At 45.7% G+C, this 13,327-nt stretch overlaps 1 protein-coding gene and 1 pseudogene across 1 annotated transcript in view; both read left to right on the top strand.

Moving 5' to 3' along the window:
- Positions 1 to 2,047: 2,047 nt before the first annotated feature.
- LOC103073796 (60S ribosomal protein L12 pseudogene) lies at positions 2,048 to 2,618 on the top strand (annotated as a pseudogene).
- A 6,263-nt stretch (positions 2,619 to 8,881) lies between these two features.
- PPP1R14D (protein phosphatase 1 regulatory inhibitor subunit 14D) overlaps positions 8,882 to 13,327 on the top strand; it is a 10,902-nt gene continuing 6,456 nt past the window's right edge. Inside the window, exon 1 of the mRNA XM_007460167.1 lies at positions 8,882 to 9,361. Within this exon, the coding sequence (XP_007460229.1) occupies positions 9,113 to 9,361 (249 nt within the window). The 5' untranslated portion in view covers positions 8,882 to 9,112. The remainder of the gene's footprint in view (positions 9,362 to 13,327) is intronic.

Genomic DNA, 13,327 nt, shown 5'->3' on the forward strand with positions numbered 1-13,327 from the left:
AGCAGGAACTAAGGTCCCCACCCAGGTGGAGGACGGAATGATGATGTTGACCCTCCTGACTTCAATCCACCAAGACTTGGACTCTGTCCACCTTTGCCATAATTCTATGCTGAATTCTCCTCTGCTCAAGCCTCTTCATGAACATGCATGTACCCTTAGCTCAGAACTTCCAGTTTTGCTGTTCGGTGAGAGACTGCTTTGGGAAAGATCCCTGGTGTTCTCCTTACTTGCTTTAAGTAATAATGAATCCTTCCTTTTCCCAGTCTCTGGCTTGATCGTATCTGTTGGCTCAACACCCACCAAGAGGCGAACCCAGTTTTTGGGTAACTGTTTTGCGGCAATAATAACTGAAACAGAACGATAATATATTTACAGAACAAATTTTAGTTTTAATTATCTAATGATTATAAATAAATAAATCTTATAAATTTTAGTTTTAATGATCTAAATAAAAGCCTTCTAATTCCCTTGATAATGCAGAGTCAAGGTTTTTTGTTTTTTTTAAATTTATTTTTGGCTGCGTTGGGTCTTTGTTGCTGCACACTGTGCGCGGGCTTTCTCTAGTTGCGGGGAGCAGGGGCCACTCTTCGTTCCAGTGCGCGGGCTTCTCATTGCAGTGGCTTCTCTTGTTGCAGAGCACAGGCTCTAGGCGCGTGGGCTTCAGTAGTTGTGGCAGGTGGGCTCAGTAGTTGTGCCTTGTGGGCTCTAGAGCACAGGCTCAGTAGTTGTGGCGCACGGGCTTTGTTGCTCTGTGGCACGTGGGACCTTCCCGGACCAGGGCTCGAACTTCTGTCCCCTGCATTGGCAGGCAGATTCTCAACCACTGTGCCACCCGGGAAGCCCAAGGATTCTTGATAAGGAATTTTGGGGAAAGTAATGACCCTTGAAATACTTTTCAAGGCGAGGCTGCTGTCACCTGTTCAATCTTTATGTAAAGGAGACAAGGCCCCTCAGATACTGCTGCAGCCCTAAAAGGGGAATTTTTTTGTTTGTTTTTGGCCACTCCTTGAGGCTTGTGGGATCTTAGTTCCCCAACCAGTGATCAAACCCAGGCTCTTGGTAGTGAAAGCATGGAGTCCTAACCACTGAACTGCCAGGGAATTCCCTCAAAGGGGAATTCTTTTTTTTTTTTTTTTTTTTCCAACGAATAACTCAATCATCTGCTTTTAAAAGTAGTGTGCAATTTCTAAATTACAATCTTTAAAACTCAAGCTGACACTGTCAACTCCTGCTGGTTAGGATTTTCTGAATCACCTACAGAAAGACGGCTGCTCCGCCGAGAGCCTGTCTGGGAAACTGGCCTGTATATTCTGTGCCCCAAAGCATCTGTTTCCTCAAAGATGTAGCCGGGAGGCTCGTATGTGGGCCTCTCACTGTTGTGGCCTCTCCTGTTGCGGAGCACAGGTTCCGGACGTGCAGGCTCAGCGGCTGTGGCTCACGGGCCGAGCCGCTCCGTGGCATGTGGGATCTTCCCGGACCGGGGCACGAACCCGCATCCCCTGCATCGGCAGGCAGACTCTCAACCACTGCGCCACCAGGGAAGCCCTCAAAGGGGAATTCTTGAAGAATTTTGCTAATGTCCAAAATGCTCATGGGACTTCCCTGGTGGTCCAGCGGTTAAGACTACTTGCTCCCAAGGCAGGGGGCCCGGGTTCAATCCCTGGTCGTGGAACTAAAATCCCACATACCGCAACTAAGCCCGTGCACCACAACTAGAGAAGCCCGAGTGCTGCAACTGGAGAAGCCCATGTGCTGCAATGAAGACCCAGAGCAGCAAATAAATAAATAAATTTTTAAAAAGTGAAATAGCTGCTTGGGAAATTTTTAAAGAAAAACGCTCACAATATTTCAGCGTGTTTGATAGCCTCTAAATGGTCACCAATGGTCCACACCTGCTGGTATTCGTGCTGTTTTGTGTGCAATCTCCTCCCCTTCAGCATGGCTGGACCTAGTGATTGGCTTCTGATGAACAGAATACAGCAAAAGTCATGGGCTGTCACGTCCTAGATTAGGTTACAAAAAGACTGTGACTTGCTTTTGGCTTTCGGATCAGAGGAGGCCAAGGTGCAACTTTCTTCAATCGTCCCGAATCCGGTTCATCCGACACCAGCTGTCTCCACTATGCCACCTAAGTTCGACCCCAACGAGATCAAAATCGTGTACCTGAGGTGCACCGGTGGGGCAGTCGGTGCCGCGTCTGCCCTGGCCCCCAAGATCGGCCCCCTGGATCTGTCTCCAAAAAAAGTTGGTGATGACAGCGCCAAGGCAACTGGTGATTGGAAGGGTCTGAGGATTACAGTGAAGCTGACCATTCAGAACCGACAGGCCCAGATTGAGGTGATACCTTCTGCCTCTGCCCTGATGATCAAAGCCCTCAAGGAATCACCAAGAGAAAGGAAGAAGCAGAAAAACATTAAGTACAGTGGAAACATGACTTTTGATGAGATTGTCAACATTGCCCGACAGATGCGGCATCAATCTTTAGCTAGAGAACTCTCTGGAACCATTAAAGAGATCCTGGGGGCCACCCAGTCTGTGGGCTGCAATGTTGATGGCTGCCACCCTTACGACATCATAGATGACATCACAGTGGTGCGGTGGAATGCCCAGCTAGTTAAGCACTGCAAAGAAAAATAATAAAGGGTTATTTGACAACCAAAAAAAAAAAAAGACTGTGACTTCCATCTTGCCTACCCCCCCGCCCCGCCCCTCAGTGCCCTGGCTCTTGTGGAAACCAGCTGCCATGTGGTGAGTAGCCCTCTAGAGAGCTCCATCCACATGGCAGGGAACAGATGTCTGGCCAACAGCCCTGGCCCGCACCTGGCTTGCACCCTTCTGAGAATCCCTGAGCCAGAAGAGCCAGCTAAGCCACCAACTAAAACCACCAACTAAAACCAACTAAAACATAATAAATGCCTACTGTTTTAAGCTGATCAATTTGGGGATAATTTGTTATGTAGCAATATAAAACTAAGATATTCATTAACTAAAAAAATTAGGATATCAAACTATAAACAGTTTATTTGGTACAACCTTTCAGGGAGCTAATGTGGCCATAACATCAAATTCCCCTACAAGTTCACACTTCCTTTGTCCTTGTAGTTCTGCCTCTAGAAAAATCCGCTAAAGTGTGGAAGGGGGGAGTGGGGGTGGGAAGCATGTGATGCTAAAAAAAGGAATACTTACAAGGATGTTCAGAGCAGCAATGTTTATAATGGCAAAAAAATAGGTATAGCAATCTATTTATCTAATAGCAGGGGATTGAGTAACTAGTTCATGGAATTGCCTCTAACAGAACAGGTTGGAAACTATTAGTGAGTCTTGAAAGCAAAGTGACTTGCCGTCAGCACTTGAAAAAATAAAGGTAAGTTTTGCTTCATAAGACATTTTCATTTCGTGTTTGTATGCGTGTGTGTCATGAGGTTAAATGAATTTCTTACTCTGAGTCATGGTCCAAATTTTGAGAAACTCTGCAGTGTTGAAAAAAGATGTGTATAAAATTACTTAATGACACAAAAAGTATTCAAAATATAAGTTACAAAATAGCACACATATGTTACAAAACGATCCAATTTTGTGAAAATCCAAAATAAGTAAATCTATATAAAAAGTGGAAAATACACCAAACATATCATTTATACTTCTTATATCTGTATTTTAGAATTTTCTACAATGAAGATGTCTTTTTTTTTTAATTTATTCATTTTATTTACTTATTTTTGTCTGCATTGGGTCTTCGTTGCTACGGGTGGGCTTCTCATTGTGGTAGCGCACAGGCTCAGGTGTTCCACGGCATGTGGGATCTTCCTGGACCAGGGCTCGAACCCATGTCCCCTGCATTGGCAGGCGGATTCTTAACCACTGTGCCACCAGGGAAGTCCCGAAGATGTCTTTTTAAAACATTTTTTTATTGAAGTATTGATAGTTTTTTTTTTTAACATTTTATTTATTTATTTATTTGGTTGGTTGGGCCAGGTCTTAGTTGTGGCAAGTGAGCTCCTTAGTTGCGGCTCGCCAGCTCCTTAGTTGTGGCATGCAAACTCTTAGTTGTGGCATGCACGTGGGAGCTATTTCCCTGACCAGGGATTGAACCTGGGCCTCCTGCACTGGGAGCATGGAGCCTTAACCAATGTGCCACCAGGGAAGTCCCGATAGGTTTTTTTTTTTTTTAAATGACTGACTTTAAAAAGAATATTTATTTGGGGCTTCCCTGGTGGCACAGTGGTTGAGAATCTGCCTGCCAATGCAGGGGACACGGGTTAGATCCCTGGTCGGGGAAGATACCACATGCTGCGGAGCAACTAAGCCTGTGCGCCACAACTACTGAGCCTGCATGCCGCAACTACTGAAACCCGCGTGCCTAGAGCCCATGCTCTACAACAAGAGAAGCCACCTTAATGAGAAGCCCGCGCACCACAACAGAGTAGCCCCTGCTCACCGCAACTAGAGAAAGCCTGCGTGCAGCAGCAAAGACCCAACTCAGCCAAAAATAAATAAATAAATTTTAAAATATATATATTTATTTGGCTGCAGTAGGGTCTTCGTTGTGGTGCATGGGTTCTTCGTTGTGGTGCACAGGCTTCTCTAGTTGTGGCGCATGGACTCTCTAGTTGTGGTGAGTGGGTTCTAGAGTGCACAGGCTTAGTTGACCCGCAGCATGTGGGATCTTAGTTCCCCGACCAGGTATTGAACCCGTAGTGTCCCCTGCTTTGGAAGGTGGATTCTTAACCACTGGACCACTAGGGAAGTCCCTAAAGTAGAATTGATAGTTGATTTACAATGTTGTGTTAATTTCTGCTGTACAGCAAAGTGACTCAGTTATACACATATATACATTCTTTTTTATATTCTTTTCCATTATGGTTTATCCCAGGATATTGAATATAGTTCCCTGTGCTATACAGTGTGATCTTGTCTATCCATTCTATATGTAATAGTTTGCATTACTAACCCCAAACTCCCAGTCCATCACTCTCCCACCCCTGCTTCCCCTTGGCAACCACAAGTCTGTTATATCTGTGAGTCTGTTTCTGTTCAACTTATTTCTTGAATAATAATGATAGTAGTTTTTAAAGTTTTCTAAATAATTATGTATTGTATATCATTTTCTCAACTATGTTAAATACATATGCATAGCCTGGTGGTGCAGTGGTTAAGAATCCACCTGCCAAAGCAGGGGACATGGGTTCGAGCCCTGGTCCGGGAAGATCCCACATGCCGTGGAGCAACTAAGCCAGTGAGCCACAACTACTGAGCCCTCACTCTAGAGCTCGCGAGCCACAACTACTGAAGCCCGCATGCTGCAACTACTGAAGCCCGTGCTCTTAGAGTCTGCTCCGCAACAAGAGAAGCCACCGCAATAAGAAGCCTGTGCACCCCTGCTTACCTCAACTAGAGAAAGCCCGCGTGTAGCAACAAAGACCCAAAGCAGCCAAAAATAAATAAATTTTTTTTTTAAATCACTAAAAAAAAAAGAGAGAATAGAAAGAAACTTGCCAGAATGCTAGCAGTGGTTTTGTGTGGCAGGATTATGGGAATTTTTAAATGTTTTAGAAAATTTAGAAATGTTTCTAAAATAAACATGCTTTTCTTTTATTATAAAAATTTTTAAGGACTTACCTGGTGGTCCAGTGGTTAAGACTTCTGCTGCAGGGGACACAGGTTTGATACCTGGTGGGGGAACTAAGATCTCACATGTGCGTGACGTGGCTGAAAAATTAAAAAACAAAAATAAAAACAAAAATCCTGTCTAGTTCTGATGGGGTCTGCCTGCTGCTTTTTTTATCCCACCACTGGAGCCAGGCCAGGACAGGAGAGCAGGGCAGACACCCTTGCCTCTGCCCAGGCCTGCACCCTCTTTATTTCCCCACCCTGATATGACCCTGTGGTCCTGGTGGTTTTTCTTCACATCTTATCTTGAAACTTGAGTTCCCCTATCTTGGGCAAACTTACTGATGAATAGTGACACTCGTAGGTCAATGCTGAGATGGAAGAATGTAAATAAGGAGGCTTACACTATAAATAATGGGCATAACTCATTTGTGTACCATCGAGCTTCACAGGGGCCATGTTGTGTGCTCATGCAGAATCTCACCAACCCCCAGTTTACAGATGAGGAAATATGCTCAGAGAGCCCTCATGCATGAACCTGTCTGTGTTCCTATGTAGGCATTCATGAAGTTTGCATATTCCAATCCATTGCCAAGTTCTGTTAAATATTACCGCCTAAATAGCTCTCCAATGTGTCCACTTCTCACTATCACCAATGCTACCCCCCCAGTCAAGCCCTACAGCAATGGCCTCCCAACTGACCTCCAGGACTTCTGTGCCCTCTGATCCTCTCTGTATTCAATAGCTAAGGAGATATTTTGGAAATTTAAATCTGAACTCGTGAGTCTACCCAACCACCCTTGCTTAAGCTTTTGCAGTTATTCCCAACGCTCTTAGGATAGAGACAAAACTCCTTAACATGGTTGACAGGGCCCTATGTAGATACCTCCACCCTGTCTGCCTCATGGCTCACTTTTGCTTCCCTTATCTCTTTGTTCCATCTCCAATGACCTTCTCTAGTCCCTTGTACTCACCCTCTTTCTCCTGTCACAGGGCCTTTGCATATTGCTGTGCCTTCTGCCAATTCCACTCCTGCTGGCCCCTGTACCTAGTTAACTCCTACTATATCTCCTCTTACCTTTTCTTCAGATCATTAAATACAGTTGCAGTTTTACATTTATTTGATTAGTTGGTTAATGTTTGTTTATTTTTACACTAGACTGTAAGTTCCATGAAAACAGAGACTGTGTCTTTTTTGGATCACCAATCCCCAGTACTGAGTATAATACTTGATCTACAAGAAGAGCTCATAAAATCTTTGTTAAATGAATGAGTTAATGAATGAACAAAACCCATAGACTCTTCTGATCTGGTTCCTTTTCTTGAAAGGGCTCCCAAACGCTTCAGAAGACAGAAACAGAAGAGGGAGTGAACAGCCATAATAATGCCTATCAGAGAATGTAACAGGTCATCAAGATAAGAGCTGAGTCTACAGGCTGTATTTTAGAGGCCTCCCTACCCCCTTCTTATTGCCACCTTCTTCCAAAGAGGACCAGGAAGGAAGCCACTGCAGAGAAATTCCAGGGCCAGCCTTTGACGGACAGAGCCTCACCAGGAAGGCAGGGAGGATGAGAAGGCAAAGAAAGGAAGGGAAGGGATGTCTATTGAGAAGGGACTCTGTTTTGGATATCAGGCTGAATGTTTACATACATCATCTCATTTAATCCTCTCCAAAACCCCATTTTGCAGATGAGAAAACAGACTCAGGTTGTGAAACTTGAGGGTTATTAAACCAATGCAGGGCAAAGCTGGGTTTGAACTGGGGTCTGTCAGCCTTCCTCTGAAGCCTGGGCTTTTCTAGGCTACCATCCTGGCCTCCAGCCCTCAAACATCTCCCTCACCCTGTTAACTTAGGGCCTAAAATTTCATCATTAAAGACTCATCCATTGGCCTGTGTCTAACACTCTCTTTTAGGAGTCAGTGTATGAAGTTGATAATTTGGAAACAGAAACTCAGCATCATAAAGGCAACCACTACAAGACCTAAAAAGAAATACATAAAAGAAAAAAAAGAAAGACATAAACAAAAATTAGAATGTGCAAAGGAAAGGGGATGAGGGAGCATGAGTGAGGGAGTTAAATCTCTCATCGTTCATACTGAGGAGAGAAGAGATACTGTTGAAAATGGACAAATTTATGATATTACACAAAGGGATAATGGTGATCTCAGGAGAACTAAAAGCAGAAGCTCTTGGTTGGGTTCCCTCTAGGGAGTGGAACTGGGGAGAAGAGAGACACTCATTTTTCATTTGTCCTTCTGAGCTGTTCATTAAAATAAAAAAAAATTATAGTAGTATTCTGTGGTGTAACCTTTCTAAAAAGTTTTGAACTTTTTGTTACAAAAGACTAAACAAACAAAAACACCCTTCCTTTATTTATTTTGTAATTTATTTATTTTTGGCTGCGTTGGGTCTTCGTCGCTGTGCGCGGGCTTTCTCTAGTTGCGGCGAGCAGCAGCTACTCTTTGTTGCAGTGTGTGGACTTATTGCAGTGGCTTCTCTTGTTGCGGAGCATGGGCTCTAGGCAAGTGAGCTTCAGTAGTTGTGACACACGGGCTCAGTAGTTGTGGCATGCGGGCTTAGTTGCTCTGCGGCATGTGGGATCTTCCCGGACCAGTGCTCAAACCCGTGTCCCCTGCCTTGGCAGGCGGATTCTTAACCACTGCACCACCAGGGAAGTCCAAAAACACCCTTCCTTTAGAATGCAAGTAGGCCTAGAAGTGATAGTCCTTGACACCTGGGTAAATGTTAGGTCTGCAGGGTTCCTCTGCATCAGGAAGGACCTGAGTCAGGGGAGGGTCATGTGATGATAAACATGGCTTCCTAAGCAGTTGCCCCTGGGGAATGGGCTTGGGAGACAAGCTCGCCTTTGCAAACACACAGGGCCAGGGTAGTGCCTCTTCCCTCACATCCCTAAAGGCAGCTCATACTCAGACACAAGAGGATACTGACCCCATTAGGGCCAGAGATAACCACCCCTCTAATTATCCCTGAGGCGACTCTGCCATCAGCAGCACCACTCTCTGAGCAGGAGCCCTTGCCAGCCAGGGACCCCACTGCTGCAGAATCCATGTGACCGCAGCTTCTGGGGGCCCAGGTGGATCTAGGCCAGGAAAGTGGGACGCTGAGGGCTCTCAGGTGAGTATGACTCAGTTCAGAGCCCCGCACGCCTCAGGACCCAAGGGCCTCTTCCTCCTCCGGAGGCATGGCATCCTCTTGACCTTTGCTTGGTATATCACTCGGTCCCAGCAGCTGCAGAAAGGGAGGCCGGGGCACGGCTCAGGAGTGCCACTCACCAGCAGCCAGGAGCCAGAAGACTGGCATTCCCAGCACTAGACTAAGGCCTGTTGATCTTTGACCCCCACCACTCCAGGAGCCTTGGCCCTCCCTCCTGCCTGCCCTCCTTTCTTCCCTGCTGGCCTCGCCCTCTGTTCTGTCTCATTCCCTGGCTCTCTTGCTCTGACTGGCAGTTTTTCCCAGCTCCTTGACCAAACCAATCTTTCCATGCTGTCTTCAAGCCCTGCTTCCTGCACATCTCCCAACCCGGACAAGGAGAATCCAAGTAAGAAGGTCCAGTGGGCTTCTGGGAGGAGGAGGACGTCATCCACAGACTCAAAGTCCCAGTCCGACCCCTCCAAAGTGTCCAGGTCCCGGAAACTCAGCCGGCTGACGATGAAGTATGACCGGGGGCAGCTCCAGAGCTGGCTGGAGATGGAGCAGTGGGTGGACTCCCATGTTCAGGATCTCTTCCAGGTGGGTAAGACACTGTGGGCCGGGGGACCGGGAGAGAGCCTGCTCTGAGGCCTCAGGAGGAGCTGGAGGGCAGATGAGAGATGCTCCCACGGAGACAAAGTTTTTCCCCACAGGTGAAGCATGGGTTTGCAGTCCTGAAATCTGCCTCCCTCTGGTCTGGGCTCTGCCTCTCACTCTCTACATAATCTGGGGCAGGTCTTTTAACATCCCTGAGACTTAGTTTTCTAATCTATAAAACGGGGCTATCAATGCCTGTCGTATCCCTTTCGTAGGACTTTTTGAGGCTCAGGTGAGATAGTAGAGGAGTTATTTTTCTTTATTTTATGTCTTTATTTACTTTCAACCTCAACACACATACACGACTAGAGCGACATTGTTCATTCCTGTAGCTGGCAGCCATGTGTAGCTATTTAACTTTAAACTGATGAAAATTAAAAGTTCAGTTCTTCACTCACACTAGCCACATTTCAAGTGCCCCATACATCCAGGTGGCTAGTGGCTACCAAGTTACCAGCACAGATACAGAACATTTCCATCATCTCAGAGCAGATAGTGCTGGACTAGAATGTCAAAGTGATCAATAGTGAACGCTAATACCAGCACCTGACCTAGCCTTGGCCCTGGCTCTGACTGACTCCCCTCAACCTCACCCTGGGAGAGTAGCCTTTTTTTTTTTTTACCTAGATACCTCCTAATCGGGATCCTACTGTAGTAACAAATGCCGCTCCAACAACAAGAATAACATTTTGAGCACTTAACTCTGCACTAGGCACAGTGCCCAGCACCTGACTTGTGTTATTTCATTCAGCCCTCCCCACGAGTCCATTAGGTAGGTATGGTTTACTGTGGAGGAAATGGAGGCTTAGAAATGTTGAGTAACTAGCCCAAGGTCACACCACTAGGGAGCCCAGGGACCAGGAGCTGCAGTTGGGGCTCTGCCTGTAGCGCCTGAGCATTTATTCAAGCTGCTAGTGGTTCTCCACACCTGAAGTACTTCAGTTATAATCCGATGGCCCAGCTGCATTTCAACTGAATTTCAATCTACTAGGGTGGGGCCCAGGCACTGGTCTTTTTCATAAGCTCCACTGCTGATTGTAGCGTGTGGCTGGCGAGAACCACGCACCAAGCCAGAGACCAGAGTCCTCCTTGTCCACATGCCATGGTCCTTGTTTCTCTCCTTCCTTACTCAGATCCTCTCTTTTCTTTTGGGGGCAGCAAGGGCTTGTGATTCTTCCAGGTAAGGGCTGTGTCAGTGGTCCTGTGGTTGGGGGAGGGGAAGAGTGATGCATGTGGCCCAGGCTGTCTTGTGAGTCTCACTGTGTCATGTGTTGGTTTGGTCCAAGTGTTGATGGTGTCCCTGGCAGCATCCTGGGCCACTCGCAGAGGGGAGAGAGATGCCCTAGAACTGGGAACAGGAGAGGCAAACTTTCTTGGCCTATGTGTACTCTCACCTTGCAGGACATCTCCAACTGCCCTTCATTCCTGCCAGCACCATCCCTCTCTGGATCAGTTTCAATTTCAGACTGTTGTGCCCTTACATAAAAAGTCTCATATCTCAGACACCTCAGGGCAAAGATCAAGGCAGGGGAAAAGCTGTAAAATAATGAGCTCATAACATTGGAAAACAGGACATGTGGGAGGACCGCTCCTAGGCAATGATTGTAATAAAATAACCTGGTCTACAGTTGTCATGACAATTGTCCAAAGGTGGCAGGTGGCAGTTCCTCTTCTAATCTCTGTCAGGAAGCAGGCAAGTGGCTGGGGAAGCAGGCAGGTGGCTGGTCATCTTGGGCACAGGTTGAGGCAACCCAGTCTCCAGGCTTACCCTGCCTCAGTTATTCCTGCATAGAGCCCCTCTCCACCCACTGGGACTCCCCACCACATGCCCACCTTGGGTAGCACCACTGGGAATGGTTCCAGGAGTGGGTTGCATCACTATTTGTTTAGTTTAGTTTAGTGGAACCCAACCTTCCTTTGTTGGAGGACCCCACCTCTTCTCACTGGGTGTACAGCCTGCTTTAGGGTCTTGTGAAAAGCCAAGTCTGGGTTCAACAAAACAAACTGACTTGGGGGCCTGGAGCTCCTGTTGTCCAGAAATGGAGTGTGGATTTGGCTTCTAAGCAGGGACTTAAACACTCATGAGTTTCTCCTATTTTAAGGAGACTCTTGTTTAACAATATGCCCCCCTTCTGTTACCATCCCCTATTTCCTGTCTCCTTTACAAGGCTCCTTAAAGGATTTGTACCAACTCAGAGGCTTTACTTACTTTTTCCTTTCCTATCGCCATTCAAACCACTGGATTCTGACTTCTATTCCCACCACTCTATTGAGACCTCTTGGCAAAGTCACCAATCACTACCTTGGGGCTAAATCTAGTGTACACATCAGCAGGGGACACTGTTGACCACCCCAGAGTTTTGAAACATTCCTTTCCTATAGCTTACATGATACTATGCATTTTCATGCAGCCCTTTTGATGTGATGGCATTTTAAGAAACAATCTATTAAACTTACAACTTTAAAAATGTATTATCAGGAATTCCCTGGTGGTCCAGTGGTTAGGACTCGGAGCTTTCACTGCCATGGGCCCAGAGTCGATCCCTGGTCAGGGAACTAAGATCCTGCAAGCAGTGAGGCCAAAGGAAAAAAAAACAGTGTATATGTGTGTGTGTGTGTGTGTGTGTGTGTGTGTGTGTGTATGGTCAATGAAATGTGAAACAAACATTTGTTAGCTCATCTCTGAACTTTACTCAATTACTGGTTTCTATGGCAGAGAGATCAGGAGTAAGTGGACAGAGTATGGAGTGGAGCAGAGAAAGGGGTCAAATCAGGCAGCATCTGTCAGGAAACCACCACATGTAATACAGAGTCACAATATGACCATACTTGTTCACCTTGGTCAGAGTTGTTTGATATATCTGCTCATTTTCTGAGAATTCAAAAAATACTTGAGGGAAAGAATATTTTGGATTATGATTTGAGCCCATATTCTCAATACCAGACTGCAGTGACAATCTGACTCTCAGTGATATACATACCCTATGTTCAATATACGAATAGTTAATGTCATAAATGGTATAAAATGGTTTTGGGAGCAGGGCTAATCCTTTTTTAGAGGTGGAATTCTAATCATTAGTATGTATTTTTATTATTTGGCCCCAGCATCCACCTTCTGGGATTCCAATTACATGTATGTTAGACCACTTGATATGGTCCTACAGGTTACCAAAGTCCGATGCTGTTCTTTTCTTTTCTACCAGTTTTTTTCTCTCCGTGCTTCATTTTGGCTAGTTTCTTTTGCTATTTCCTCAAGTTTAAATGGTATTTTTTTTTCTGTAGTGTCGAATATGCTGTTAATTCCATTCAGTAAAATTTTTCTTTAAAATATTTTATTTTTCATCTCTAGATGCTTCACTTGGTTCTTTCTCATGTCTTCCATTTCTCTCATTACTATGTGCATGTTTTCCGCATTTGCTAATTCCATCATCTCTGTCATATCTGATCTGCTTCTATTAATTGATTTTTTCTCCTGCTTATAGGTCACATGTCCTGCTTCTTGGCATGATTAGTGATTTTTTTAATAGATTTATTTTTAATTAATTAATTTATTTATTGGCTGCACTGGGTCTTCTGTTGCTTTCCGCTGGCTTTCTCTAGTTGCAGCAAGTGGGGCCTACTCTTTGTTGCGGTGTGCAGGCTTCTCATTGTTGTGGCTTCTCTTGTTGCGGAGCACAGGTTCTAGGTGCGCAGGCTTCAGTAGTTGTGGCACACGGGCTTCAGTAGTTGTGGCTTGCAGGCTCTAGAGCACAGGCACAGTAGTTGTGACGCACGGGCTTATTTGCTCCACGGCATGTGGGATCTTCCTGGACCAGGGATCGAACCCGTGTCCCCTGCATTGGCAGGCGGATTCTTAACCATTGCAGCACCAGGGAAGCCCTGTGACTAGTGATTTTTTTTTTTTTTTTT

This window comes from Lipotes vexillifer, unplaced genomic scaffold (genome assembly GCF_000442215.2).
Source record: "Lipotes vexillifer unplaced genomic scaffold, Lipotes_vexillifer_v1.1 scaffold408, whole genome shotgun sequence".
NCBI classification, from domain to species: domain Eukaryota; kingdom Metazoa; phylum Chordata; class Mammalia; order Artiodactyla; family Lipotidae; genus Lipotes; species Lipotes vexillifer.